The 27821-nt window shown below is 40.9% G+C and overlaps 1 protein-coding gene across 6 annotated transcripts in view; it reads right to left on the bottom strand.

Moving 5' to 3' along the window:
* Nucleotides 1–27821, bottom strand: part of KCNQ1 (potassium voltage-gated channel subfamily Q member 1) — a 422193-nt gene that overhangs the window by 345662 nt on the left and 48710 nt on the right. For 4 of the 6 annotated variants that reach the window (XR_011328096.1, XM_069803647.1, XM_069803649.1 and 1 more), the window contains exon 1: nt 23331–23825. The exons of 1 other annotated variant lie outside the window; for it this stretch is intronic. Coding sequence is in view for 3 of the 5 variants with exons in the window: in XM_069803647.1 (XP_069659748.1) it covers nt 23331–23722 (392 nt within the window). In the remaining 2 variants the exon portion in view is untranslated. Of the gene's footprint in view, nt 1–22610; nt 22914–23330; nt 23826–27821 lie in introns of those variants that run through there. One more of the 6 variants, XM_069803652.1, reaches the window with a different exon arrangement.

Here is a 27821-nt window from a genome sequence, read left to right as displayed (position 1 = left end):
AACCGCTTTCCACCATTTTGAGTCAATTTTCATCAGCAGCAAGACTGTCTTTACAGGAGACTCAGTAGGGTGTTCTAGTTCTAAGTACCTGAAGAATACATAACCACAGCTATTCAGCCTAGATGATTTCAATATAAGTTTTCTTCCTCCCTCCAACTTTGTCACCCCAGCTATCATAGACCCTGAAACTAGATTTAAACATAACTGTTTCCCATCACCCCAAACAAATGCGGAAAAATAAATTAAGCTTGAAGATTATGCAACAACAGGTAACTTTCAACATCTTAACTGTCAAGATTTAAATCAACAACATTAACGATTTGAGTCCCCGTGCAGCCTGGCAAAAAAAAAAAATATTATGCGGTAATATCAGAACATTCTAAATATTTAGTATATACACTAGAGAAGTCATTAATAATTCTAACATGTAGTTACTTTCCTGTATCAGCTGTAACACTGAGCAGTGAATACAAAGGTGAGTTTTTTTAGGAGTTTGGCTTCTTGTTGTTTTGGTTTTTTCTTCAGTATTTTGGGTTTGTTTATTTGTAAAGTTATTCAGGATGGTTTTGGTTTTTTTTTTTCCAAACTCCTAAGTGCACAGATCCTTTTAATTGCCAGCAGAACTGTGTTGTCTAAGCAGCAATGAAAATAGCACCCACAGTTCATAAAAATAAATTAAAAATCTGTCCATTACACACAATGTATTATTTATACTCTAGATGTAAAACTACAGCTTCCTATAGCAAATGAAATTATTTAAAGTCCATTTGTTATCACCGCCTGAAGCTTTGCTGATCCAAAACCATACCAGAAACTGAACCACTGGGCAGCCTGGTTCCCTGGTCCCTGTTTGCATCAGGCACCACAAAGGATACAGCCTTGAGAATGACAGATTTCTCGATCTGATCTTTGCCTCAATTGCTATGTTCTCAAGTAAAATATTTGGAAAATATCTCTCAGTTAACAGTACAACATATACATATTGAGTTCCAAAACCATTTTTAGTTTGACCTGAAACAAAGCACATTGTTTTCTTCTGGTTTTGGGCACTTTCTTTCAAACAAAGCAAAGGATAGGTTCACGCAGGCCCTCGAACACTGTTTACACACAAGAGGAACTGATGACAGTACTACCAGTGGTTAAGAGGTTCATAGGCTGATAGGTGATTTAGGCTGAGGCTCTGCAACTGCAATTTGGCACTGCAATAATCCACGAGTGAGAACTACAGTTCTCATTCAAGTAGCTCAAGAATTTGGAATAAAGATGACTTTGGATTTTAAGGTGCAGTGATACAGACAGCAAAGTATATTTTAGCTTAAGATGCTTTCAAATGGGTTTAACAGGAGAGAAGGCAAGATCATGATCAACCTTAGTAAGAGTTTCACTGCAATTAGTTGCAAGTTGCACACATATGCAAATCTATTTGCCAGGTAGCACAGAAATTTACAGCACTAAATTCAAGTTCAGTTAAGGAAACTCTATGCCAGCCGGCAAGAAGTTAGCCATATGCCTACCCATGCTGGCTTCTAAGTACACAATACAGACACCTTACAGCAGTATATACACAATACCCAACCACCACCAAGTGAATAAACAGTCACTCTACTATAGGGACACAGATGTTTTCAGGAGATCTGAGAGAATATATAAGCAAAAATTAATGATGGGTTCTCGGCTTCTTTAAATTTAACCTCAGTAGAGTATTTTTCTTGGAGGAAGGGTTAGTTTGATTTGGGGGGCCTCTTATTTACTGAAACTTTAGCCTTACCAGAGAGATGGTTCCTGCCAGCTGCCTGAAAAATACATAGTAATAGCAGATTCATAAAAGCCTTTGTCACATACCTGAAATCACAGCTTTTAAATGGCTCAAGAGTTAGAGAATTCTAAAAGAATTCAGACAGCAGTCTTCAGGTGTGGTAGCTCCATTCAGCAAACACCAACAAGGCTTTCCAAGCTTTTACACTTCTAGCCACACACTAGAACAAGCTTTCTATGCTGTGGAAACACTTATCAGGATGGTAAAGGAACAGGGATAAACAAGTACCCCCTGGTGTGTTACTGCAGTTATCTGGCCAACAATGTTTGAGAGCTTGAAGTGCTCTTCAAACAAGGGTAACCTAGACTTAATAACCTTCCTGTTGGGTTAACTTTGCCATCTCACCAAAATCTTATCTGTTTAACTTCACTGCTTTAGCTGGTATTACACAAACCTCTGCCCCTTCTTCATTCTTCGTTTCTCCTCAGCTTTCTATCTCCTCTTGTTTTTCCTAAGATATGTATCGCACAGTTATAGAGCGAACGTGTCTTTGGCAGGCCCACATGGAAGACCCACGGGTCAGGAATACTGAAGACAAATGAGAGTGCATCTTATCAGAGGATAAAGTATGTTTGAATACTCTCTGAATGAACACTTATACAGTGGCTTTTGATTACTTTTTTGTTTTAAATACTCAACATTTCAAATATTGTATCACACTGAAATCAGCAAGAGTCCCACCTAAAGGAGAGAACTAAAACTGAAATACAAGTTACCACAAAAGAAAAAAAAAAAATATTAAAAAAAAAAAAAATCACTGAAAGCAAAAGAGATTGTCATCATAACTCCCTGGCAGAACTCGGAAACTGAGCTCTTCAGTAGCCTGGAATCCCCATCCCACTGGCTGGGCTGCAGGGCTCCACATTCCCCAGGATGCAGGCTTCAGCTCACTAGGCTGGCCCCAGGCAAGGTCCGTTTCAGAAACACCTGCCACTAATGTCTTCTGTTTGCTTACAGCACCTTTCATTCCATGCACTGCACTCTGTCTGAAATAGGACACGTCCCAGTCTCTAGACAAGATAGCTGTGCTTGAGGCTAGCAAAAAAGGAGCAATTATTGTGGAGGCTGTCCCATTCTACACTTCATTAGAAGACTCCAGCATGCATGATCGCTATTATTTATTGTTTGCAGTGCCCTAGCACCTAGCAACCTCTACCATGAAGCAGTGCGGTTTGGTGGTAAACACTGTGCGCGTACACACACACAAAAAAAGATGGCAACCTGGCAGTAAAGTTGTTCGAGAGATCAGCTTGCTCAAAACAGAGTACAGAATATCTAATATCAGCACAGGCCTGAGAAGGTAAAGACTTGGTGCCTTTCAAAAGGTGCCTACTTTCAGCCAATTAATCTTCAGAATATATACTCAGATATTCATAGCTACATGTACCATACCTTCTGCAGAGCTCATATTCCTTGGAAGTCTCCTAGCTAACAAGACTGGGTATGTAGATGCATTTGTATTACATACTGGGTTAGGGAGAGACTTTCCAATCTAGAAACAGTGCATGTATTAAGCATTAAAGTTTGCTCTTCAGAGTTTATTTCGACACCAGAGCTTACAAGCAGTTCAAAAAGCATTCGGTTGTCAAGCTGTTGACACTACAAAATTGCTGTACTAGTTATTTTATGGTAATACATAGCAGAGATCCGGCACCTTTATTAAAAAGCCACTCCCATTTCATCAGTAACAGGAACTGCTTGCTCCACACAAAAATGCAAATCCATTCCCTGGCTAGAATTGTGAATGCTTAGAAAGATTTTGCTCGAAAGGTAAACATTTGTTATTTCATTTCAGAAAAATAAAAGCTAACAAATACAAGGAAACAGTAAAAGAAAAATGAAGATGAGAAGTGAAAAAATACACATCTCCTATCCATTTAAGCAAAGGCAGCAGTGTAGTAATGCAGCCAGGGAACTCTGAACTAACAGACTTGAACTGGTGACCACTTGAAAACTGACTGATTCCACCTCCTGCTTCTGTTTAATCACACAGAGGTAGCCAGCCAGCAATAGCTTGGCTATATATTATTCCAGTAGGAGCGTTCCTCTCCATAAGCTAACTAAAGATACATCAATAGTTCAGTATTTCATAAGCCAAGGCAGTTTCAACTATGAAATTCCTCAGGTAGGAGAAAAAAAAAAAGAAAAAAAAAAGAAAAAAAAAACCACCCATGACACTAAAATCCTGGCAACTGGCAGTCACAAGGAAAAGCAGTTTCCTTCCACTTTAGGCATGGACAGAGTTTAACACAGTAAGTAAACAACTGCTCTAGCTTCTCATTGCTGCTTTTTCTAATCTAATATACAACTGCTCTCCCAAGAGTCCAAAGAAGTTGAAACACATATGCACACCAAAAAAAGGAGAAACAAAAATGCTGAAGGAAAAAGAAGAATTTCAAATGAAGACAGATACACATGCAAAGAAAGGAAATAGAGAAATGATGTTTGTATGCTACTTCAAGTACCAGACATTGAGACAGCACTTTAACAGGCATACACATTTGCAGGAGAGGTAATAGCATCTACATGTGTGGCACGAAAATAAAGATGCCCTTGTTATCACCTCTTTAAGGTGCCAACAGGACTTTCTACACTTTATTTTCTTCCTCTTCCCCAATACGTCTACATGTCTTTTGGCAATAGTTGCAAACAAATTGCCCACCAAAACAACCAGCTTCCTTGACCACCTCAACAAAAAGGATGAAGCATTACATGCAAACAGCCATACTCACACTCCTAGAATTGGTTATTTCTGGTCAAGTCTCATTTAAAGATTTTAAAGTTGCTACAGAGAGTGAGTGAACCCAGCTCTCATTTCAAGTCAGTGAGGGACTTCCAACATCTCTTCCCTAACCACGTGTGAAAATCCTACCTACATACCACACTGATTACTCTGGGACACAGCTGCTATTTAAGGGGTAGAGCTGAGATCAGAGAAGTGGCTTCCATTGCAGCTACTTCTGATTAACTAACTGCTGTCAATCTGCTCCTTGGCAGCTGCCATAAAGTGCACATTTTTTTCATATCAGCTTCTTGTTTAAAAGTTGCAGTTCCCGAGTAATTTTCAAACTAAAATCCAAGGGGTTTTCTTATTACTATTTTGTTTAAAAGTAGCTCAGATGCACTTTCAATTGCATTTAAAATGCTTGCTTGGCATTTCAAAAACCTGCACATCTACCAGTTTCTACTGATCCAGTTGTAGACCCATGTGGAATTTGATGCCTGCTCAAATTCAGCAAGCTGACTTCAAAAAATACGTAAAGACGCCTCTCACATCTACGAACGTTGATGCTACTGTTTAAAGTGACTTTATCTCTGGCCCAGTTCCCTAAAGGTGGCACAAATTTTGGTTTTAAGTGTGTGGCATGAACATAGGACTATTCTGTGAATATTAACTTTGAAGTTTCTATTTTTACATAAATGCATAAGCATTAATGCAATGTTTAAAAATGCAATCTAAAGATATTAGGTAATACAGACCTTGGTTTCAGCAGCAATGCAAAGTAATTACAATATAGCAGCATCTATAGTCCAAAAAACCAACTGTCTAAAATTCAACATCTTAACATTGCACTATGCACCTCCAGTCAATCTTTTCTTCAGACTCTATTTTTGCACTTCTTTACCTGTTGAATTCAATTGTTCAACCTGAGTTCTTCCTGAAAACAAAGTATTTCTGTTTAATTTAATTTTACATTCAGCAGAATATTGCTTGCCAGAAACACCTAACACACAGTGTAAACCAGAGTTGCTAATACCAGATGACGTTAAACAAACGACAACTTTCCACTGCCCAGCAATTAAAATTGATAAGAAGCCTGTGTTCTTCAGGACTTCTTTTCAAGTCTAGCAGTAAGCTCTGGAACTGTCAGCCACTGAAGGTTTTTATGACTTTGCTTTTTATGAATGCACAGCCTAACAGGTGATAAGTGCTTTTGTGCACTTGGCTGGTGTTTGCCCATGATCAAGACTGTTGACTGGAGTTTTATTGCTGTGAAAGATGCCAACAGCACCCCAAGGACAGACTGGGACATTCCAGTGCTTGTCAGAGGTGCCAATTTCCCCCCATATCAAACACCAGTGTGATTTCACAGAGCCACAGCAGTGCTGATAACAGCTTTAGACTTGGATGTCACGGGAGAGAGAAGTCAGACTGTGTTATTCACTACAGCTAGAACAGCCTACAGTTTCACTTGAACTTGTGGGTCAGGGAGGAAAAAGGATCAAATCTTATCCATGATACAGTTGTCGGTCAGTCCCTGATGCCGCTGCATTAACACCTATCCTAGAGTACTGAAAGCAATGTGCTCTAAGGTACTAGTGCAATATCAAGGCAGGGTAAACTCAGAAGTACAGACTGGCTACCTATTTGTATTGTCACTTTACCTTAGAGCCATGACTATTCCCACAGTACTAGATGCTGTGAAGACATACAAGGCATGAAGATCCCTGCCCTAGAAGATTATGCTATAGTACATAGCAGCGACGTCTACCCAGTTAGGTGTAGTCACTACCTCTGTCAGGCTCAGCGCCAACTTTGGTCCCAGCTAGAAACGTTAGTGCTTACCTATGCTAATAAGCCCTGGCTTTGCTAGCGCAGGCACAACCCTACACTGTTGGGGGTCTCTCGCTTTGGGGCCAGAACCAACTCACGCCCTGCCAGTTGGCACAAGTGCAGGGTTTGCATATATGTTCCCTCTACCTTCATGCTTAACACAGCTTTATCCAGGCTGATCTAGCAGTCACAGCTCAATTATAATCCACATTTAGGTCTAGGAGAGCAGTGGAGACACGTCTTTTAAAACCATCTGGACTAGTATCAAATTTCTTAGAGATATGAAGTGGAGAGAAAGCTACAGCCAGTAAATGTCATTGTTTCATTCAGGTCCATGGGGTGCTGATAGAGCTAGTCTTTTCCTCTCATCTTCTGTAAACAAAGTGATATGAAGCAGCCAGTAAAGCTGACTCAGAAGAGTTGCGAGGAAGAAGTAAATTTACAGGCAGTCCTTACTCCTTAGGGTCTAGGCTATTTTTCTCCATTTCATTCCACATATTCAAACTTCGTTCAGCTCATTAATATAAAGAAGTCATGTTTACACTTTGGGAACAAAAGCATACATTGTCTGGCTTTCCCATGGCTATTTATCTTCCTTGCATTGCAATAGCAACACTTTCCCTACATGTATCCTACAAAAACCACTTCATTCTTCCCTACATTTATCATGACATAAATGGAAGAACAGGGAAAAGTGACGAAACTACTTTCACAACCATGGCCTCTCCTAACTCTATAGGAAAACCACTTATTCAAAACAGAGCTCAATTACTAAATGCTTGTTAAAAGACATGCCCTATAATACAAGTTTTATTTTACAAGGTAGGTGCTAATCTCAGTGGTGTAGCCAAATTTTATTCTGCTTAATCGTTTGCTGCCTGTAGGGAACATTACTCCGATTGATTTAATTTCTGCCTTCAGTTCCTGTCCTAAACTTCCACAATTTTCCCATGGCTGTGTGGTATTCCACAGCCACTGGTGGCTAAAATTCAGCAGAATACTAAGTATCTTCTACACACCACATGGCTTGAGCATTTGGGAGGGGTGGGAGGGTGGGGAGAAGGCAAAAAGAGGCACCATATAAAAAGGACAATGAAGTCTGCTTAACAAACAGATGTGGTGTGTGAAAGAGAAAGAGACTGCAATTCCAGTGAACACAGAGCACTTCATTTTAGCAGCCAGACAGAAGCATCATCACACTACATTTTCATATGGGAGGTGGAGGAAACCAAAGATGCACATGGCTGCTGTTTTCCTAACATCACAAGACTGCTTTTCTTCCTTCCTTCCGAAACACTGTTTGTCCTCAAGCCAGGTGCAACCAGTACACCTCACAGCTAGTCGCAGTTGAGGGGTTGGACCAAGCTCTCCATTACTGAGTTTTGGATCATTAAGTAAACAATTCTAAATGAAGGTCTATTGATTCTTTTTTTTCCTCTAAACCGGTGGCAATTGAAACATTAGGAGATCATAAAAATATCCCTTTTAACAGAGGAGATATAATTCATAAAAACAAACAGAAGGCATGACTAAGTAATTGTTTAAATATTTAAGATCAGTTGAACTACCACCAAACAGGGTAAAACTTGAGTTTACTCTTACACCTTGAGTTCCCATTTGTAGAAAAAGACAGAATGATGGCCTCAATTTCCATTATAACGATTTTTGCAAAATTGTGCTTTAACCCCAGCCAGTAACTAAGCACCACACAGCCACTCACTCACTCCCCCCTCCACCCAGTGGGATAGGGGAGAGAATCAGGGGGAAAAAAAGGTAAAACTCATGGGTTGAGATACGAACAGTTTAGCAGAACAGAAAAGAAGAAACTAATAATGATAACAACAACAATAATAAAATGGCAATAATAATAAAAGGATTGGAATACACAAAACAAGTGGTGAACAATGCAATTGCTCACCACTCACTGACTGGTGCCCACTTAGTTCCTGAGCCACCCCCCCAGGCCAACTCCCCCCAGTTTATATACTGGACATGACATCACATGGTATGGAATATCCCTCTGGCCACTTTGGTTCAGCTGCCCTGGTTGTGTCACCTCCCAACTTCTTGTGCCCCTCCAGCCTTCTCGCTAGCTGGGCAAGAGAAGCTGAAAAATCCTTGACTAAGTCTAAACATTACTTGGCAACAACTGAAAACATCAGTGTGTTATCAACATTCTTCTCATACTGAACCCAAAACATAACACTATACCAGCTACTAGAAAAAAAATTAACTCTATCCCAGCTGAAACCAGGACTGCTTGGTAACACTCAGAGTTATGTACACATACATGCATACATAGGTGAACATCTAAACACACAATCTGGAACATCATGCAGCTTACTGCGCATCAGAGATTCACCTGACAAAGAATCAGAACAAAAATCCGTTATTATTTCTTGATTCAGCTGTGGCAACAGACTTCTTTTATTAAGTATCTGGATGACATTTTTGCCTTCACCTGCCTAAGTTTTCACTGAGAAAATTATCAATTCAACATAGGCAAGCACTAGTTAAAAACTTCTATAAAGTTTCAATGTGGGGTGGAGGAATTACAAAGTTAAAATCCAATTAACATTTTTTTTTTAATCACAACAAAAAATTACATTAAAAAATACTTAGAACATGCATTTGTAGATCTTTTTTCCCCAAAATTTACACAGAAAGGAAAAGAGGTTACTAAGCAGTAATTGGAGCTCTTAGAAATACATAAATTACACGTACAATCCATCCACTGTAGATATAGAGGCACCCCACCATAAGCTAAGTAACACCGCTTTGTCGTATTTGGCGAGTGAGCCCATGTGGTGTTCCCTCTGCTCAGGACACAAGTATATCTGATGAAAGTTTATCTTTCCTTTCAACTCCTTATCAAATACAGAATTCAGTGCAAACAAATTCTTGTGGGAAAGTGGGAAAGAGTGGACACAGTGGAATTTCAGCATCTACTGTCTTCAGCTGACAGTAGATAACATTATTACCCATTGTTAGAAATGGTTCTTGATAAACACTTCCAGCTAGCAACTTCCACATACTGTGTCCTACCCGTAGGCAAAACAGAGTCCTTCAGACCAATAGTAACCACAGAACCTCTCAGTGAAGTACCACACAAGCTCTAAACATAGGTGGAACAGCACAGAACTTGATAAAGGTGAGGACACTGCTCCAGGTCACCATTTGACACGTCGCAAAAAAGGAGACATTAAGATAATCAGGTATGTTCAATTCTGGTGAATTTTGACAACAGAAGGACACTTCACTTCTGCAGTGTTGCAAAAGATACTGCATTAACTCAGACCCTGCAGAGAGACTGCTATGTTCTTCGATCTCTTTCAGCTTCACACAAACGACCTTGAGGATTATTGATAAGGCCTGAGTTTATCTGTCATGGAGAATCATACAAGTGCATGCCACCACATATCTGTGACAACCAGGCAGTACCTGGTTAAAGCGCCTCCTGCACATAGGCACATCTCAGCTGGAGAAGGACCAGCCACTAGCGAGTCGAAGGTCATGTCAATTAACCCTAGTGACTGAGCAAGAGACAGTGCAATTTTGTCACCTGTTCACCTATTACAACACAACTCTTGATACTGGGTAACCTGTCTTGATGATCCCATTAACCAGCTGAATTTCAGGGACACAATTGCTACTGTTAATACCTTAGAGCTGGCTCATGGACTAACGGAAAGCCTAAAAGAGCCTCATAAAAATAGTCACATGCCATGAGGAAACAAGTATTGCTCATAAAATAATCTGCTGGTAAAATGAGACTCAAAAGCTGAGAGATACAGAATGCCCTTCTTACAGATTTTCAAGGGCACGGCTATCACCCATCACTTGTGGATGAGAACATTCAGCTCTGTTAAGTCCTAGATGGGTTGACACCTCCTTTCATGGCGAAACTAAAAAGTTCTTGCAACAAAACCCATCAACCCTGAGATACAGGATAATATATTCAACAGCATGCTCAGCTGTGAGTCTAACTATCTCCTACAAAGAGGGGTACCAGAAAAGGGGTGGGAGTAAACACAACACACGGGGGGCAGGGGGCCCTCTGGAGAAGGACAGAAATTAAGCAAATTATTTCTGGTAACTATGTCCAAGATCCAGGCATCTGATATTTGCTATCAAGGATAATAAACTAGGCCATTCTCAAAAAAAACAGGAAACTACTTTGAGATGGGGAAAAAAAAAAAATTCGAAGTAGAAAACAGTAGTGAACAATGTAGACCCAGCTTCATGCATGCTAACAGATGGAGGAGAGCTCTAACAACCGAGATGCTCTCTAAACTTCCCCATAATGAGACCAAGGTATAGATCTGTTTCTCATGAGATACCCAAAGCACACAAGGTCTTTGCTTCGGCAACAAGGCTGTCACTGCTCAGTATTATGATGCCAAGAGAGGAAACAGAAAGGAGACATTTTCCTTTGAAACTCTGATACAAATGTCACTTTTCTTAGCCGTGTGACAAGAGCCACCCACCCACCACAACCTGCTAGATCTCCATCAGCCGCTCACTGTTAAATCAGCCTGTACATTCAGATATAGTGGATTCAGCTAAAAATCTATGATACATAATGTTTCATCCCAAAGATCTTTGCCAGTTTCAACAGCAAGACAGAACAAACTGGATGGAAAGGAGCACTTCTTATTACCACAGCAACAACGCATTGAAAAGTCTTAAAAGTTTAGTCTGGAGAAAAGGAGGCTGAGGGGAGACCTTATCGCTCTCTACAACTACCTGAAAGGGGGTTGTAGTGAGGTGGGTGCTGGTCTCTTCTGTCAGGTGGCTGGAGATGGGATGAGAGGAAATGGCCTCAAGTTGCAGCACGGGAGGTTTAGGTTGGATATTAGGAAAAGTTTCTTTACTGAAAGGGTTGTCGGGTATTGGAACAGGCTGCCCAGGGAAGTGGTTGAGTCGCCATCCCTGGAGGTATTCAAAAGCGCATAGAGAAGGAACTTCAGAACATGGTTTAGTGGGCATTGTTGATGGTTGGACTCGATGATCTTGAAGGTCTTTTCCAACCTAAATGATTCTATGATTCTAAAATTTGACTCCATCTTGCTGTAAGCGCATTGAAAGGATCAACAGAGGAAGCACCTAACCAGCACATATCCTTCATGTATCCATACAGCTAAAGCCCCCAGTCACAGGAATCTGGCCATCACAGGTAGCACAGAGGCCAGATTATCTGCAGAGATGCCGTCAACAGCAGAGAAGGTGGCATGTTTAACAAACCTTCATAGTGGGTTTTGGATTGAACTAACATGAAAGGAGAAAAGGTACTTGTGGAGAAGAAACAGAAAGGTTGGGGACAAGAAGAGTGCCAACCCTCCATCTTACACACACACACACCCCCCCAAATACAGAACTCAAGTGTCACAAGGTTAAGAAATTGCCCACCTCCCAGGATCTGCGCATACTCCTCCCAGGATCTGCACATATTCCTTTCACAGTGTGAATGCAGAAATCCTGGACACCTATCCCGCAGCAGGATCAATTACACCTAGATGAACCCTGATAAATATTTATCTAGCCTGTTCTTAAAGCCTTCCAAGGAGCAGATTCAACAGCCTTTCCAGGCAATGAAGTTCTTTGCTCCACTATCCCTCCCATGCAATAGAAGAAATTCAGAGTGTGCTTTAAAAACCATTACTTTTTATCCAATTCATCTGAACACAAAGAACAGACCTTTTTCCTCCTACCTAGAGCAGTGTTTTTTTGAAGACTTCAAGTCATCCACCTTCCACTGTTGTTCTTTATGCTAAGCTATCTTTCCGCAGATCACAACATCATGTTTTCTAGTCCTTGGGTTGCTCTTATTCTCCCCCAGACAGTTGTGGGTTTTTTTCAGTTGGTCTACACCTTTGCTGAAATACAGTACTCACAATTTCCATTTCCTATGCACACAGTACTAATTTCATCAAAAAACCATGTTCATAAGCAAACAAGGGAAGTATCAAGAATCTGATAAACGACATATGTGGCAACATCTGGTTTTCCTCTAGCCAGAAACCCTTTTACTCCATCACAGTCTGAAATTAATTTGACAGATTATTGGGTTTTGACCAATCCATGTTGACTGCTAACAAATGTATAAACTAATGGACTGATTTCCTCCAAGTGCTTGGAAATAGTTTGATTACTTGCTAGGTAGTTTCCAGCAGAATCCCTCAAGAGAAGAGTCACACAGCACTTTGCATACATCATTTCAATAACGACAAACATAGACCACATGCAGGTTTCCTGAAATGAACACTGTTTGTTTGAAGAGAAAGGCATTTGATATAAAGCTTTCCTCAGAAAAAAGAGACCACCTCAGCAGACACTAACAGCTAGTATCAAAACCTGCTTGAATGTTATATACACTGCTTTATATGACATATAAGCTAGTGTTCCTTTTCTCTTACAGATACTATCCACTGAAAATTTCTAGAGATTATGCTTTTCTCATAGTACATCACATTTTTGCACAGCATGCTCAATTTCTCAGTTTCACTTTACAGTGAGACTTGATGAATGCATGTTTTCTATTAAAGCCACGCCAAAAAAAAACCTGCCACAGAAGTCATCAAGAGACGACCTCAGTGTTTGACAATCAGAGTGCAACAAGCAATTCACATGCCCAAAAATGGTTAGCATTAACACAGTACAGCTACAGCCTTGCATTTGCTGCAAAACTTGCAGAATCCAAAAGCCTTTTCTCCCTTATTCTTGTAGCATTTTTCTCATTTTTATGGTTCAAATACATAGCTGTCCAAATAAGATCATGTCATAATAGTAAATAAAAGCTACGAAGAGCTGTCCTGAATGAAGAGAACTACAAAGGCATACAACTAACATGACCGTGTAAGACTTAGATGTCTGCACCTGTCATATACTTTACATACTGTTGAAAACAGGGAGCTCAGACTGTTTAGCATTAGGATACTGGATGACCTGTTGACATAGAAAACATCAAGTGAGCACGTTTATTTTGTGTGAAGTGCTGAGATAATCCACTATCAATACTTTCTGGGTCACGGATAAGATAACAGCATAAAATCTCATGAAGTTTACTCACACTATAGATAAAGCAATACACATTTATTTATTTACTCATTGACAGGTTTGACCACTTTTCAGTGTCTTCTAAGACAGGAGTGAAAAACAAACAAATAAAATAATCTCAACTAGATCTACTTAGGAGGAATATTAGGTGGAAAAAAATTTTAAGAAGTATTTGCCAAAGTTTGTAAAGGACAGATAGAGCTTTTGTTCTACAGAATATAAACACCACTGATTCTTAACACGATCAGCACAGGGTGTTCTCTTTTTTTGAAGCCACAGGATGGAAGATCTTTCCTCTTGTCTCTGTCCGCTATCTCCATTGCCCTGCACAGGTAATTGGACAGAGGCATTTGAAGGGTGTAAGAATGAGATTAGCAGCAGCAACTATTTCCTGCATCCATTCTCCTTTGCTCTTCTTGTCAACATCCTTACAGGAGACAAGGCACCTTTACTGTAGCTCTTAGTTGGACTGTGGTGCCCTCAAGGGTTATTGTGAAAAAGAAGATTCTGGCCAATTCCAGCCCATTTTCAGACGACACAGTTTTGCTGGGAAGGCAATAGCTACTGCAGGAAGAAACATATTCTTTGAAGGTAATTTCTTACTTCACAGAAGGAAGACACTTTCACTACAAAGACTGCAGCCTTTGTTGTACTAGGGATGAGCAAGGGTTCTGTAATCTTTGCCACCAGCACCATGCATCTGCTGTTAATCCTACTGTCTTTGGAGAGAATCCAGGGAAGTAACCTGATGGACGATTTACATTCTGTTCTCAAACTGTGACCAAATTTTCTTCCCTATCCAACCCATATAAAATTATGCAATATTAACCCTGCAATGAAAAAAAATATTGTTAAAAACTGAAAAAAGTTAAATGCATCCCCAAGACTTCAGGGAGTACGTTCGCAGAGGAGACTAGTGACTTCTGAGCACTGGAGTTATACATATCCAAGCTAGTACAATCTTCTTGTGCCAGTTCAAGACTGCTGCCTGACAGTGAGCAGCTTATTGCAAGCGTGACCACTCTCTGGTCTAAACAGAGGGGACAAGTCTGTGTTCTTGCCTGGGCTAGTACACATGCAATTAGGGAAGGACAGTGGGAGAACCATTTATTTTTAGAAATCAACAACTAAAACTTGTGAGATGGTGAAAAACCCGGGTATATATGTTACATAACTTAACATATTGACTACAGGCAAGAGACAACAGCCATATGGACAAAGTAAAAGTTCATACAGAATTAGCACCACAAGATGCTTAGTCTTTCAGAAAAAAATACCTTATTTTAAATAAAATAATTTTAACTAAGTTCTACGCATCCTGTGAACAACGCCTGCCAAGTAATTTTAATTGCCCTAATTTGGGGGATGTGCATACAAGTTTTTGTCTTTATTAGTTGGTCCTTACCTTTTCTCTTTACTAGTTGCTCCCACTAGAAAGCAAATATCTATTCATATAGTGAAGTTAAACACACAATGGTCATTTCTTGCAGAATCAAAACAGATATTACTTCAACAAATGTATTATACTTTCCTATTATTGTAAAAGAAAAATGTATGCTCTATTTCTCTACCTTTTTCAGGGTGTGTTAGAGTAAAGTTAATGGATTATACCACAACCTGGTAGGAAAAACAAAGATAAAGAATTGCTACTATTTAAAGATCTTAGTTCACCAAGAACAGTGTATTTCTCATTTGAAGTAAACACTAGTCAAGTTATATAACAAAGCATTTGCTTTTTAAATAACCCCAGCAGAAAAAGGCACATAAAGAAAAGGGATTTTATAGTTAGGAGTAAAACATTTCAATTTTCTATTACAAATATGACAGAACTGTATTATCAAATGACATATCATAAATCCATTGGCATTAGCAAAACATGCGAGAGATTTATGTTCCTATTGAAAACTTAAATATGAAATTCAAAGATCAGGATCGATATTTGCAGAAGCAGAAGAAACTTAAAAGGATGCAGAAACCCTGTCCTAAGTTTATTTTGGCTTTAGTTAACATTTTTTATAAAATATTAAAACATCACATTGATTGTGAAGAACATATGAGAAAAACTAAAAAGACCTACTCCAGGCACATTACTATAAATATATAAACGCCACCTAATGATTTGCAGTATAATTTCCTATTTTTGGTAGTTTATAACTTTCAAAGGGGTAAAATTCCAAGGCTGCAGTTATAGTGCTTGATGTATTCCTTGCATAAAGTCCCACACACAGACACATTCTTTTCTTAAGCCCAAAAAAGGATTCAGCCAGTTTTGAGAAAATGTGTGTTCATTAACTTACGCCACTGGCAGTTCTGACTCTAAAGCAGTTCAGAGAAAAAACTTGCTTTTGTCATAGTGTTTGTCCTAAGCTCTAAGAAATCATTGGCTTCCCCTGTGCCTGACTATTTTTTATTGTAATTTTTCCTGGTTCTAGGTTTTCTGTTGTAAAGTGTGGGTGTTAAGGGACAAAACTGCTATTTAAGAAATGTGGGACAGTACTTTTGGGTTTTGTGGAGTTTAGTTGTTTTGGGTTTTGTTGTGGTTTTTTGTTTTTTAAAAAGTACTTACACTATACCTACACACTTACCCAGGCCCTGCTTTGCACGTTGTGCAATTTCTTACAGCTCCTTGAACATAGAAAACAGCTGTTAGTTTACTATCCTGAACTATGAAAGTGGGAAGATGAAGATGAAAATCCATGTGTCCTCAAAAATTGATCATGCCAGACAAGGGAAAAGTTCACACCAAACACCTCTCTAGCCCTCCAGGTGTGCACAAACTGGTGGCCAAAGAAAACTACTTGATTTAGAGCAGCTTTAGAATTTCCTATTAAAAAAAAAATAAAAATCACTGTCTAAAAACAAAGCAAATGAATATTAAGTTTGACTAGTAAAGCACTGAACACTCCCTCTGTTATTAAAAAAAAAATGTACATATACACACACATACATATCTTTCTGGTAGGAGGTAAAATACAGTAGCTACTACCATAGTAGAAGCTTGCAAATACATGTGCTCTCCCATTATCATTACTGGTATTATAATGGTTCACACAGGCCATTATGCCAGATGAAGCATGACTGTATGAGGAGAGCTAGTACCTTACCTAAAAACTCAGTTATCTACACATTCTTCTTCTGTAACTCAGCCTACCCATCAGGCTTATTTGCAACTGGCAACTTTCCAACACATTTGAAACTTGTGTTGGACCTCTTGGTGGCAGGCAGAAAACACCTTGCCCCCAACAAGACACTATTTTCCATCTGGAACTCAATGAGCAAATGTTCACAGCTTTTGTGTTCGGCCACTAATGCACATTAAACAATCTATTAACACACAAAATTAATGAGGTACTGCCAAGTTTAAAGTCAGCAAAGCACTGTGCCTGTGCATAGTTCCCTACAGCATACGTTGGCACCATTGTTTATAATACATCCAGCGCTCAGGCATTTGGAGCTCAGCCTAATTAGCTCACTGCAATTGAATCTCAACTCTAGCCTTGATTCAGCTGCAATGAAAGTTTTCAGAGGCGTATCTATACAGCCTTGCATGTTTTTTCCCTGGCACTTGAAGAGCCAGGGCAAGGAAGTGTGCCAGAATTACCCAACCAACCATTTGACAGATATACAGAAATGTGAATACTGCACTTACTGGTTTTCTTAAGATCATTCATGTGCAACTTTTAGAGGTAGAATAATTCATTTCCTGGAGGAAAGCAAACATCACAGAAGGACTTGGAATGTTATACTGGAAGGATGATAGGAAAAGAGAGAAGGCCTAGCCCCAGGAAAACCTGCCCAAATTTAATACATTTATAACTTTTATGTATGCATTCCACAGAGTTGTTTCTCCACTGCATGCAACCTGTCTCCACTGAGCTTTAGTGCTCAGAAGTTTACAGTCTTCTGCTTCTATCAGTTATTCAAAAACCTAAACATTAGTACAATTACAAAGTCTTTTTTGCCCCAACAGAACTCGTGCCCCTCATGCAGCTTCTGTGTCTGCCTGCAGACCACAGGACAAGATGACACTCAACAAGGTTTTTTTTTCAAGTAAGCTGACCATATCGTGCTATGCATTTCAGAACAGAAGTGGAATTTTTGTAACTATTGCTAGATACTGCGTGCCTTCAAAAGGCATTTTAATTAGAAGATACCTAGTTTTTCACCTTCCTTCCCCTTCAACAATCAAAATACATTTCCACAATCATTTTCATGCAGCAATCATTTAATGTGACAAAAGATGCAAAGATGGGGGTTTAGCCAAAGTGACTTCCAGATATAAACTACTAGTGGTTGACATTGAGAGGATCAGGTTTCCGATACTGTTTTTCTTTCTAATGACAGTCAATTACTAAGTAAACTTGGATAATTTCTTTTTTTTTTTTTCTCCATTTTTAGTCAATTATGCAGTTATTAGTATCTGCGTTTCTTATCCTGAGAATTTCTACTGTCCCTCTTGGAGAAAGACATGGGGAGCCCTCCTGACCCGTAACGACGCTGTCACTCCTGAGGTCTTCTTGGCACAGATGTGGTGGTCTCAGTCACAGGACAGCCAGACAGTCCTCAGCAAAAATGACACTTCTGTCAAGTTACAGATTGGGAAACACGGCACAATGCAAGAGTGGAAAGCTGTATATTGGCCAACCCAAATACTATCTCAATCACACAAGTCCTAAAGAAGCACCTTCATGCAATATTGTAGCTAAGGGGCTGCACTGTGGCATGCAGCAGGGAAGGAGGGAACAGCAAAACCTTTAAGTCACTTCTCCACCTCACCTGTATCCAAAATCTGCCAAGACTCAAAACTTCAATATTTGGCTGATCAGCAAACAGGGCTGACCTGCAACCACAACTCCTAAACATTAGTACACTATCTCACATGTACAACCAGCTACAATAATGGGACAGGCAAAAGGTCTTCCCTGCTCTCTGAGAATATGTAAAGTTGGCTTTCCAATCCCTTTTTGTCTCAGATAAAATCGTTACCAAGCACATTGATAGATACACAGTGCTAGGCTGCAAAAATGTCCACTCTGATGCAAATCAAAATGCTAGACTGTGGGGCAGGGCTGGGGGGGGGCGAGGAAGCTACAAGTATCACCTTGTTTCCACTTCATTTTTCCCAATTGTAGTCCTTGAGCACGTGCGTGACCTCAAGGATCTATATAAGCCGCTGCACAGCTGTAACACACCATGCTCTTGAAAATGTGAACTGACAAATTGGCAGATTCCTACTATTACAATTGTATCTAGGATGAAGGGATGGGAGTACCGGGCTCCAGTAATACAAATAAACACTAAATGCTGGTTGCAAGCAACAGGAGCTCATAGACAAAAGTCATATAGAAATAAAACAAACATTTGTTTGCATCAGTCTCTGCATGACACGGAGCACAATATCTCTCTCACACATGCCAAAACAAGGGGGCCAATTTGACCTCAACTAAACTACCTCAGTCTTGACCAGACCAAAAAAAGCTGAACCTGGGTCTTCCTGCAATTGACTGCAGCAGAAAGAATATGACTGCAATCAAATTATTTTTCTTTCCTTCCACTTAGAAAAACCATGCTTATTTTGGAGGATTTAAATCTCCTTTTTAAAATAGAAGTAATAATCTGAAAGTCTGATTCCAAGCCCCAAAAATGTGTAAACATCCCAATGTTCATGTCCAAAACATAGTACTTTGTATGTTTTGCCCCTTTTTTCACTCAGTTTTCTCAGTCTGAAAGAAAACTTAGTCATCTGTGAGCACATGCACACAGTGATTTATAGATCTTTTTTGCTCCTCAACAGTTCACACACCAGTTATGAACCAGGTTTGGAAGTATGCTTGCAGTACATTTGGAAACATGACAAAAATGGGATTTTAAGTTGGAGTTACGCTTCTTCCTCGCAGTATTGTATGTAAGCAGCACTATGTAAACACTGCATTGCCTTATTGATTACTGTAAGTCCTGATACATACGCAGCTGGAATATTCTATCTACCCTCGCTTCTTATCTTTGCACGCATACACATGTAGCCACACTTCTGAGAGTTTGCCGGCTTCTAGAGACCTGCCTCCCAAATCTCAACCACTGGCCAGTCCAAGCTTATGTAAACATCTTGGGATTTGAACAAACTCAATGACAATCATTGCCGATTAAACCAAATGTATACAAAGGCAAAGTAAATTGAACAAGGTACACGCATGCAAAGATAAGATAGAAGCTGATTATCTTGCATGGTAACAAAGGAGAGCTGCCATACCGGAACAGACCAATGGTCCATCGGTTTCCAAATTGTTCCCTCTGGTAACGGCCAATACTTCAAAGAACATGGGGAGTCAACATGCAGCATATGTTGCCAGAAGTTTTTATTTGCCATACTGAGAACAAGAAAAATCACCAGAAAGCTTATAAGTTAAGTTTCTTCAGGCACATTTTAGATGTTTTATTTTAAACTACTTAAAGAAGGTGAGAAGAAGCTCTTCCCTCATGCACTTACATCTAAAGTAATTTTATAAAATATCTGAAGACTTCACTTACTCTTTACAGTCATTTCCAACACTGGGACAGAGTCTCAGTATTTCAGCAGGCCACTACAAGGGCAGAATTAAAGCTTCTTTTGTCCCTCCACCTCTCTTCGCATAGCCTGAAAACTTGATTTGTTAAGGCCATAGAACATTTCGCCTCTCAAAGCCACTATCCCAAGGTGCACTACTATGATAAGTGTGATAAGATGCCATAGCTCCGAAGGTCATTGAGAACAGTGGCACTCAGCCATTTCCTCACCTCTGACAGCCAAAGGGGGTTTGGTAGCTCTGGCAGGACATTACCATACATGCAGCCATACCACAGGGCAAGCTTTTGCTTGCAAAATCCAAGTTTCCAAGCAACCACCAGTTGTGTTTGGAGAAGCCACGCATGTAAATGTTCAGCTATTGAGCACGGTTTACTTGCATTGGTAGAATTAAGTGTACATATATTGTATACTTCATATATTTAAATGAAATTTAATACAACATCAAATCAAGTCACGCAGCTGAAATAAAAGTTTCAATCATCTCCACTAGTATTTTTAGGCATGTTTTTTGAGTGGTAAATTAATAGCTGATTCCCCATTCCTTCTCCCCACACAGACAATTTCCACAGCCTATAAAAATCTAGTATAAATGAGGTACAATAATTTTTTTCTTATTCTGCTCACTTGAGATGTTTCTGCTCTTTGGTCTGAGCAAATAAGACAAATCTCAGAAAAGACCTGAGCGGAGTTCAATTCATTTAATCAGCAACTGTGATATCTAATTATCCTGCAAGATTAAGATCAACAAGAGAGAAAACATACATTTTGCATCTTGGAAAACAGGTATTTCAGCCACCTTTTGAAAGAAATAACAATTCAGAAGTAAACAAGTCATTGGCCTGATCTGGTACAGTAACCCTCTATTGCTGTACAAGATAACCAGATTCCATCCTTTAGATCAAGGGGCACACAAGGGGCTTTGCTGCACACCAAAACATACGGTGATCTCAACAATGTGAAACAAACATAGCAATATCGAATCTGTGGATTAAAGCTCGGTATTCAACTTCCCTTTTCTAAACATTATAATATAAAACTGAGGAAAATCAGTTCTGAATATCAGTTCTTAGCTATTAGTACCACTGACTAAGTTTCCTGAGCAGGAAAAGAGTGTGACAGACAATCAGCAGATATAGCTCTTACCACTTGACAAACAGTGCTTCAACAACCAGCCAGAGATACAGGTCCAGAACAAATTACATTAACTATTTCAGGAGTTGTCTCCAAATTCAATCATTTCAGCATATAATTAAGAACACAGCCACACACTCCGCAAAATGTAGAAAATGAGTCTTTCTCTTCAGAGTCCTAAGAGAAGGAATTTGCACAACGCTTAGAAAGAGGCTTGAGAATATTTACTGCCACTGTCATTGACCATTGCATCAGAAGAGCTCTTCTGGAAAGAGGGGAAATGCCAGGGCTAATGCTTACAGCCTGGATAAGTGTGTATTGGGGGGAGAGACAGGCAACGACTTCCCATCCGTATTACAATCTCTTTCCTAAAGTAGAAATGCAAAATCTTAATTCTTGCACAGATAGGATTAATCCATACTGCTAATACTGGGGGGGGGGGTTAAAATTCAAGCTAGAATCTTAAGTAAAGGGATCTAACAGGCTTTTTTTCAGGATTTTCCTATGCCCACTGTAAGGTTTAGAGAAGATTAATTAAGATATTGAACACAATTTACTGTCCCTTCTATACATAATTTAAGACACCTGAAAGAGGTTAGAAATCATAAAAGATGGCTGCCTAAAACTCCTTTGGGGGGGGGGGGGGGACGACACACGGACGACTCCTATTCCTGAAAGTGTTTTACATTGTTCAACCGCAACTATTAGACACTTCATAATTATGGCCATTAGCTGTTTTGTCATCTAATGGCATTATCATAATGCTAAAGAGAATGGAGACCACAATTATCTCAGCAGCTGCACACAGTCATCTCCCAATTAAATACATTCAGATGACAGCTGTTTTCCCTCCACTAAAATAAAGTTGGTACCACTTACCTGACTACCTAAAGACTCTAGAATCCTCAAATGTGGAATATAAGCAATCAATCTTGAATTGACTTAAAATAATAGTTACTTAGAAATACAATTTAAAATCAGAATACCCTAATTAGATCATAAAAACTGATTTTTATCTAAGTCTTCTGTCTTAGTATTTGGACCACAAAATATCTTCACCTCTAGCTGTTATAATAAGCATGTATATACGCATGTAACATATATATATGTGTGTGTGTGTGCATACAATGAACAGACACCACGATTCTGCCTGACCTTATTACCTACATTTAACATATGCAAATTGCTCAGGGGTCATACAAGACTGCAACATCTCGATTAAAAAGTACTGATTTCTCACGAAGGAACTTGTTGAGATCCTTGTGCACGACAGACCTACCATGCGCTGGCTCAGGGTGGATGCCGTGCTCCATAGTGAATATTATACCCAAAGCAGTTTTCAACTTGCCTACAGCTAAGCGGCTTTAACATCTTCCAAAAGTCATCGTCCCCCTTCCTGTCTAAAAATAACAGCGATGACATTTGTACACGACAGGACAGGGAGTTAGAGCAAGGGCAATAAAAGGGACAAGGAAAAGGAGCATCACCTGTCTCTCGTTCTCCTCCAGCAGGACTGCAACACGGGTAGCACACCTATTCAGTCAGAAACAGATGCTGTGCAGCGAGCTGGAAAATCAGGAGTCCCCGCACTAAAAATCACTAAAGAACGGACGACACTGTTACCTACTTCATTTCCATGCTCAGAATGAACAACTCATTTCAACTCCCAGGGTAACTTTCTGAAGAAAATTGCCTGAAGCCAGATCCTGCTCTGCCTGACAGATGTCCCTAAGAGCTCCCGAACCGAAATACAGCATTTCTGTTCAAAATGAGAGAAACTTCCCCCCGGAGCGTGGCTTTTTCTTGTTTGTTTTGCTTCACACCTATGAAAAAAAAACACCTCAGAAGACCGCATCTGCAAGCCGTCCAAGCCTTGAGCACCGGGCCGGTCTTGGAAAGCTCCGCCGCTGAGGAGACCGCCGGGGCTGCCGCTCTCCCGCCTCCGCGGCGAGGACGAGCCCTGTGAGGGGAGGCGGGGAGGGGGCACGGCGGCAGCGCGGGAGCGGTCACCTCACGCTTCAGGCACGGCGGGAAGGCGTGAGGGGCAGCCCGGAGAGCCCCTCGCACCGACGGCCGCGCCGGGAGACAGCTTCCCCGCTCCGGGCAGCCGCGGACAGCGGGGCCGCCACGGCTGACAGGACAAGCCGCTGTAACGGGAACCCGGCGCGGAGCAGGTGGGCCCGGCGGGCGGCGGGGCGGGTACTCACACGGTGAAGTGGTACACGAAGCACTTCCAGCCCGTGGGCCGCTCCAAGAAGTTGTAGACCCTGCCCTGGACGCTGCTGCGGCTCAGCAGGGGCTTGCGGAGGCTGTAGATGGAGACGCGGGGGTCGAGGCTGACGGGGGGCCGCGGACAGTCGGCGTTCACCACCACCACCTCGCTCTTCAGGCGCAGCGGCCGCTCCGGCTCCGGACTGCAGCCCGCCGGCGGCTGCCCGCCCTGGGCGGCGGAGAGTGGGGCGTAGTGGGCGTTGGGGGTGCTCTCGGCCAGCTCCAGCGCCGAGGGCTTCTTACCGGGCGTCATGCTGCCTTTCCTGGGCAGCGACAGCCGGCCCAGGCTCCGGCTTTTCTGCTCGCCCGGGGGGGAGCTGGAAGACATGGCTGGGGCAACTCGGGGAGGCCGGGCGGCGCGGCGGTGTCAGGGCTGCGCTGCCCCAGGAGCTGCGGGCCGGCGCCGGGCGCCCTCTCCCGCCGCCGCCGCCGGCCCGGCCCCCTCGGGGGCGGCTCCTTGCCGGGAAAGGTGAGGGGAAGCCGCGGCGGGGGCGGGCCCGGCCCGGCCCGCAGTCCCGGTGCCACCCGCCGAGAGGCGCTGCTCGGCGGGCCCAGGCCGGCGGGGCGGGAGCTGCGCAACCTCCGCGAGGGCGCCCGGGCGACCCTTCAGCCTCAGCCCCCGTCCCGGCCCCGGCCCCGGCACGCCGCCTCTAGGGCTGCACCTGCCTCAGGACCCTGCCTGTAAGCCCCAGAGGACAGGGGCCGGGCAGCGAGGCCTGGCTGGAGCCTGGACCCCCTCTCCTCATTGCTGACCTTGACCTGTTTTGCCTGTCTTCTTGTCACCGACACAGCTGCGTGGAGGTGGCCTCTTACCTTTGTGAGGCCCTGTGTGCTGCAGGAGGCGATAGGGTAGGGACCAGGGAGAAGGCTGCCAGCTCCCCAGAAGGCCCTGGAGGTTTTCCCACCTTCTCAGCCCGCTTGGCATCTGTGGGGACAGTGCTCCAGTAAGTGCTTCCCAGGCCTGTGGGTGGCTTGAGCTGCTGAGGTACAACCCCTTACCTCTGATTGAGGGCCACCAGAGCCTTCAGGGCCTGCTCCTCTGTCCCTTTGTGCAGAACTTCAGTGTCTGGAAGCAGCAGAGCTCTGCCAGACTTGGGATCCTCCAGGAGGCTCTTCTTAACACAAGTAGCAAGAGGAAGAGCCTGGCCAACAGGCCTTGCAGTCCCCGGTGTTACTATAACATCAGAGAGCAAATAGCTGAGTAATTGGGCAAATTGTAGAACACAATAAACAGAGTTCTGCAGACTTGCATCATCTACAAGTTGGGTCTCTCACCAACACCAAAACCATTCTGTCTTTGTGGAAGGCTGCGTGTGTTTGGCCATTAATAACAGGTTATTTTGAGGGCTTGGATAACTTTCCTGTGTAGTGGAGTAAGTTATGACTGACTTAACTGTGGTGTGAATCGATTTGTCATGGTAATAAGAGCCTTTTTTTGCACCAATTAGTTACAATTTCTATTCCCAGAGTGAAAGCGGAGGGCGCTCTTTGATCTGGAGTGCTGGGGATTTTTCCTTCTAGCCCAAAATAGAACAGAACTAGTAAGAGCTATGTTGAGTTCATGGTTGATACTGGTACTCCAAAAAGAATGTTGCGGGAAGATAAGGTGCTAAATAAAGTTAAACAAAAACAACCCTGCTAATTGCAGTTCCATTCAAATGTCAGGCTGCACATATGGTTGGGGAACTGGGCAAGATCCTTCACTAGTGTAAACAAACAAGACTGTAGGCTCTTATAAAGTACTAATTTACACCCATGAAGGATCTGGCTCCTTCTTAGGAATACAAAACCAGAAGTGTTAAAAAGAGAATTTGCAAAACTTGTTTCTAAAAACCAACAACATACTAACCAGGCTTTTCCCCCCTCCACCTGAGCAAGAACAACAAACTAGCTTAATAAAAAAAAGCATTTCAAAGGAAACTTTTCCTGCATCTGGTCAAAATAGAGCCAGGTTGCTCTATTTTGAGAAATCGTTCTTTCTTGCAATAAGCCTGCAAGAAAAATTACTAATGGAAGAAAGAATGTCATTGCTACCCTTGAGGGCTCACTGTTTGAGGACTAGCCTGATAAAGTCTTGATGTTACAAGTTAACAAATGTGTTTCTTTATACAAGCGTTCCACTTTGTTTTAAAGACCAACATATTGTCTGGGTTATACAGGACCTTATCCTGGAGCCAACTGCAAAACATAATTTACAGGGTTTAGCAAAACAAGAGGCAGTATGTTCATATGTACATTATGTTGTTGTTCAAAAACTGTTTTCAAAATCTTTAAAAAATATCCTGGCATTATGTTGTTGTTTATCCATTGATTAACAAAACAGAGAATAGAAACCCCAATATATATGAACCTAAGAAAATGGAATTTCTGTATCATTTAGGCAATTTTCTTCCAAAACAAAGGTTAGAGAGCTATTATGTACTTAAATAGCGAAGCAGGGAAGCAAATTGTTAAGAACTGAATTTGATCCTCAGTGTTCAATGGAAAACTGTTCCAAGCAACCAAGATTTGTTTCAATAATTTTCTCACTGCAAAACAAGAAAAGGCTCAAATATATTCCATAGCCCAATATATTGAACTGTTTTGCAGGTCAGAAAAATTTTCATAAGGTATTGGGTTGGACCGTTAATGTTGGCTAAATCTTTCAAAGAATCATCACAAATAAAGGAACTTTAAATATTTAAAATGAGTATTTAGGCAATATCTAAACATCTTTTCCCTGGAGTCAAGGAATTAATCAAAATCCACTTTTTTATTTTAATGTGTTACTGATGGATGATGTTATTTTATATAGTAAAAACCATTTTGTTAGATGATTCCCAGCTAGTTCATGTTACTGAATGCTAAAACATCTGTCTGGCATAGGTGAAGGCAAGAGCATACTTAAAGTGTCAAATAGATGACTGCTTAGTGATGAGAATCCAGGGAATGGTTATCTTTAATATATATTGAGTTACCAAAACTGTAATATAATTTGCAACATTTTCAAGATGAAAACTTTAACATGGTAATGGCAATTTCTGGTCTTCCCCTTCATAAGTAGCCAGGTCTTGATATTAATCATGTTCATTTTACAAAACAACAGAATTATTTAAGTGGAAGAAGAGAAAAAAATCCAGAGAGTACAGTGTATACATAGAAGAGCTAAAAATGGGAAGAGGAGGCAGATAAGTGTTAAAAATACGTTTACGGAGCTAGGTAGCCAGGCTTTGGTAGTGAAGAGAGTAGGAAAACATGTTGGATAAAGAGGACATAGGTTTTCAATGTTAAGGTGGAACTACTACACTGAATTGTTTCTTAAAACAATAATAGTCTACTTTGACTATTTCCAGAACTGTAGCAAAATGAATAATAACCATGATATTTGTTATTTTACCATTTGCAAGTACTGTTTTAAATCTTTAAGTCTTTAATAGGTTTTTGATTCTAGAAAGGAGACGTCATAAGTCACTAAAGTGTGATGATAATGTACCAGTGAAGCTGATGGTAAAGCTCCCAATTCTGAGTAATTTAATTGGAGCAGGACTAGTAAAGCATTTCTGAAAATCCCACCATTGGGCTATAGTAGATCAGAAATGTTTGTACCAGCTTGCGGCTGTGTTTCTGTTATCCTGTACCAAATCACGACCAATATTTTGCTCATTACATGCTATATTTTCACTTTATGCCTGCCATAGTATCATGTAAGATATTACTGCTAAATCACTGCTGAACGTTTACAAGCTGGAATTGTTGCAGCCAGTTATAAAGAGACACTTTGATCTTTTATGTGATTACTTCCCTGTGGAAACTAAGACTCAAACAAACAGTAAGTATCTGAGTGTTCTCTGTCTTCTGAAAGCCTTTAACACTTACATTGCAATTACAGGTTGCACCAGTTCTCCGCTGGCATGAAAATCATCTTGTTTGCTGTTAGATTACTTTGGGGGATGGTTTTTGTTCATTTTGTTTGTTAAATGCCACTTTCCATTTCTGCCCAGCTATAGTAGGGGACATGTTAAAGAACTTTTTTCAAGGAAAGAAAAGAGAGAGTTGTTTTGCCTTAATTTTTTGATTATTTTTCTTGAATTAGAGTAAATACTTTGTTGCATTCCATTTCCTGAAGAATCCACAGTTTAATCAAGTCAGTAGAATGTTTTAAAAACACAGCCAATGATGAAGGTAAATGTGACTCAGTACTGAACTGAGAATAGAGTCCTAGGATTGTTTATATACTTTCACATAGCAATAACTGTATGGCAATAATTTTTTAAATATTCTCTATCAATTAAAAAATTCTGTTCACAGAGGTGTGTCATTACCTTAAAAATATTCCTATTAAAAGCTGCAAAACAACTAAGTACCTAGACCTCAGATACAAAGAAAAGCTTGAAAACAGAACAATAACTTGTTGAACAAATAAACCTCCACCTTATGATTCAAAGCAG

This window comes from Haliaeetus albicilla, chromosome 16 (genome assembly GCF_947461875.1).
Source record: "Haliaeetus albicilla chromosome 16, bHalAlb1.1, whole genome shotgun sequence".
NCBI lineage: Eukaryota > Metazoa > Chordata > Aves > Accipitriformes > Accipitridae > Haliaeetus > Haliaeetus albicilla.
The sequence above is the reverse complement of the archived record's forward strand: the minus strand, read 5'-3'. Positions and strand labels throughout refer to the sequence as shown.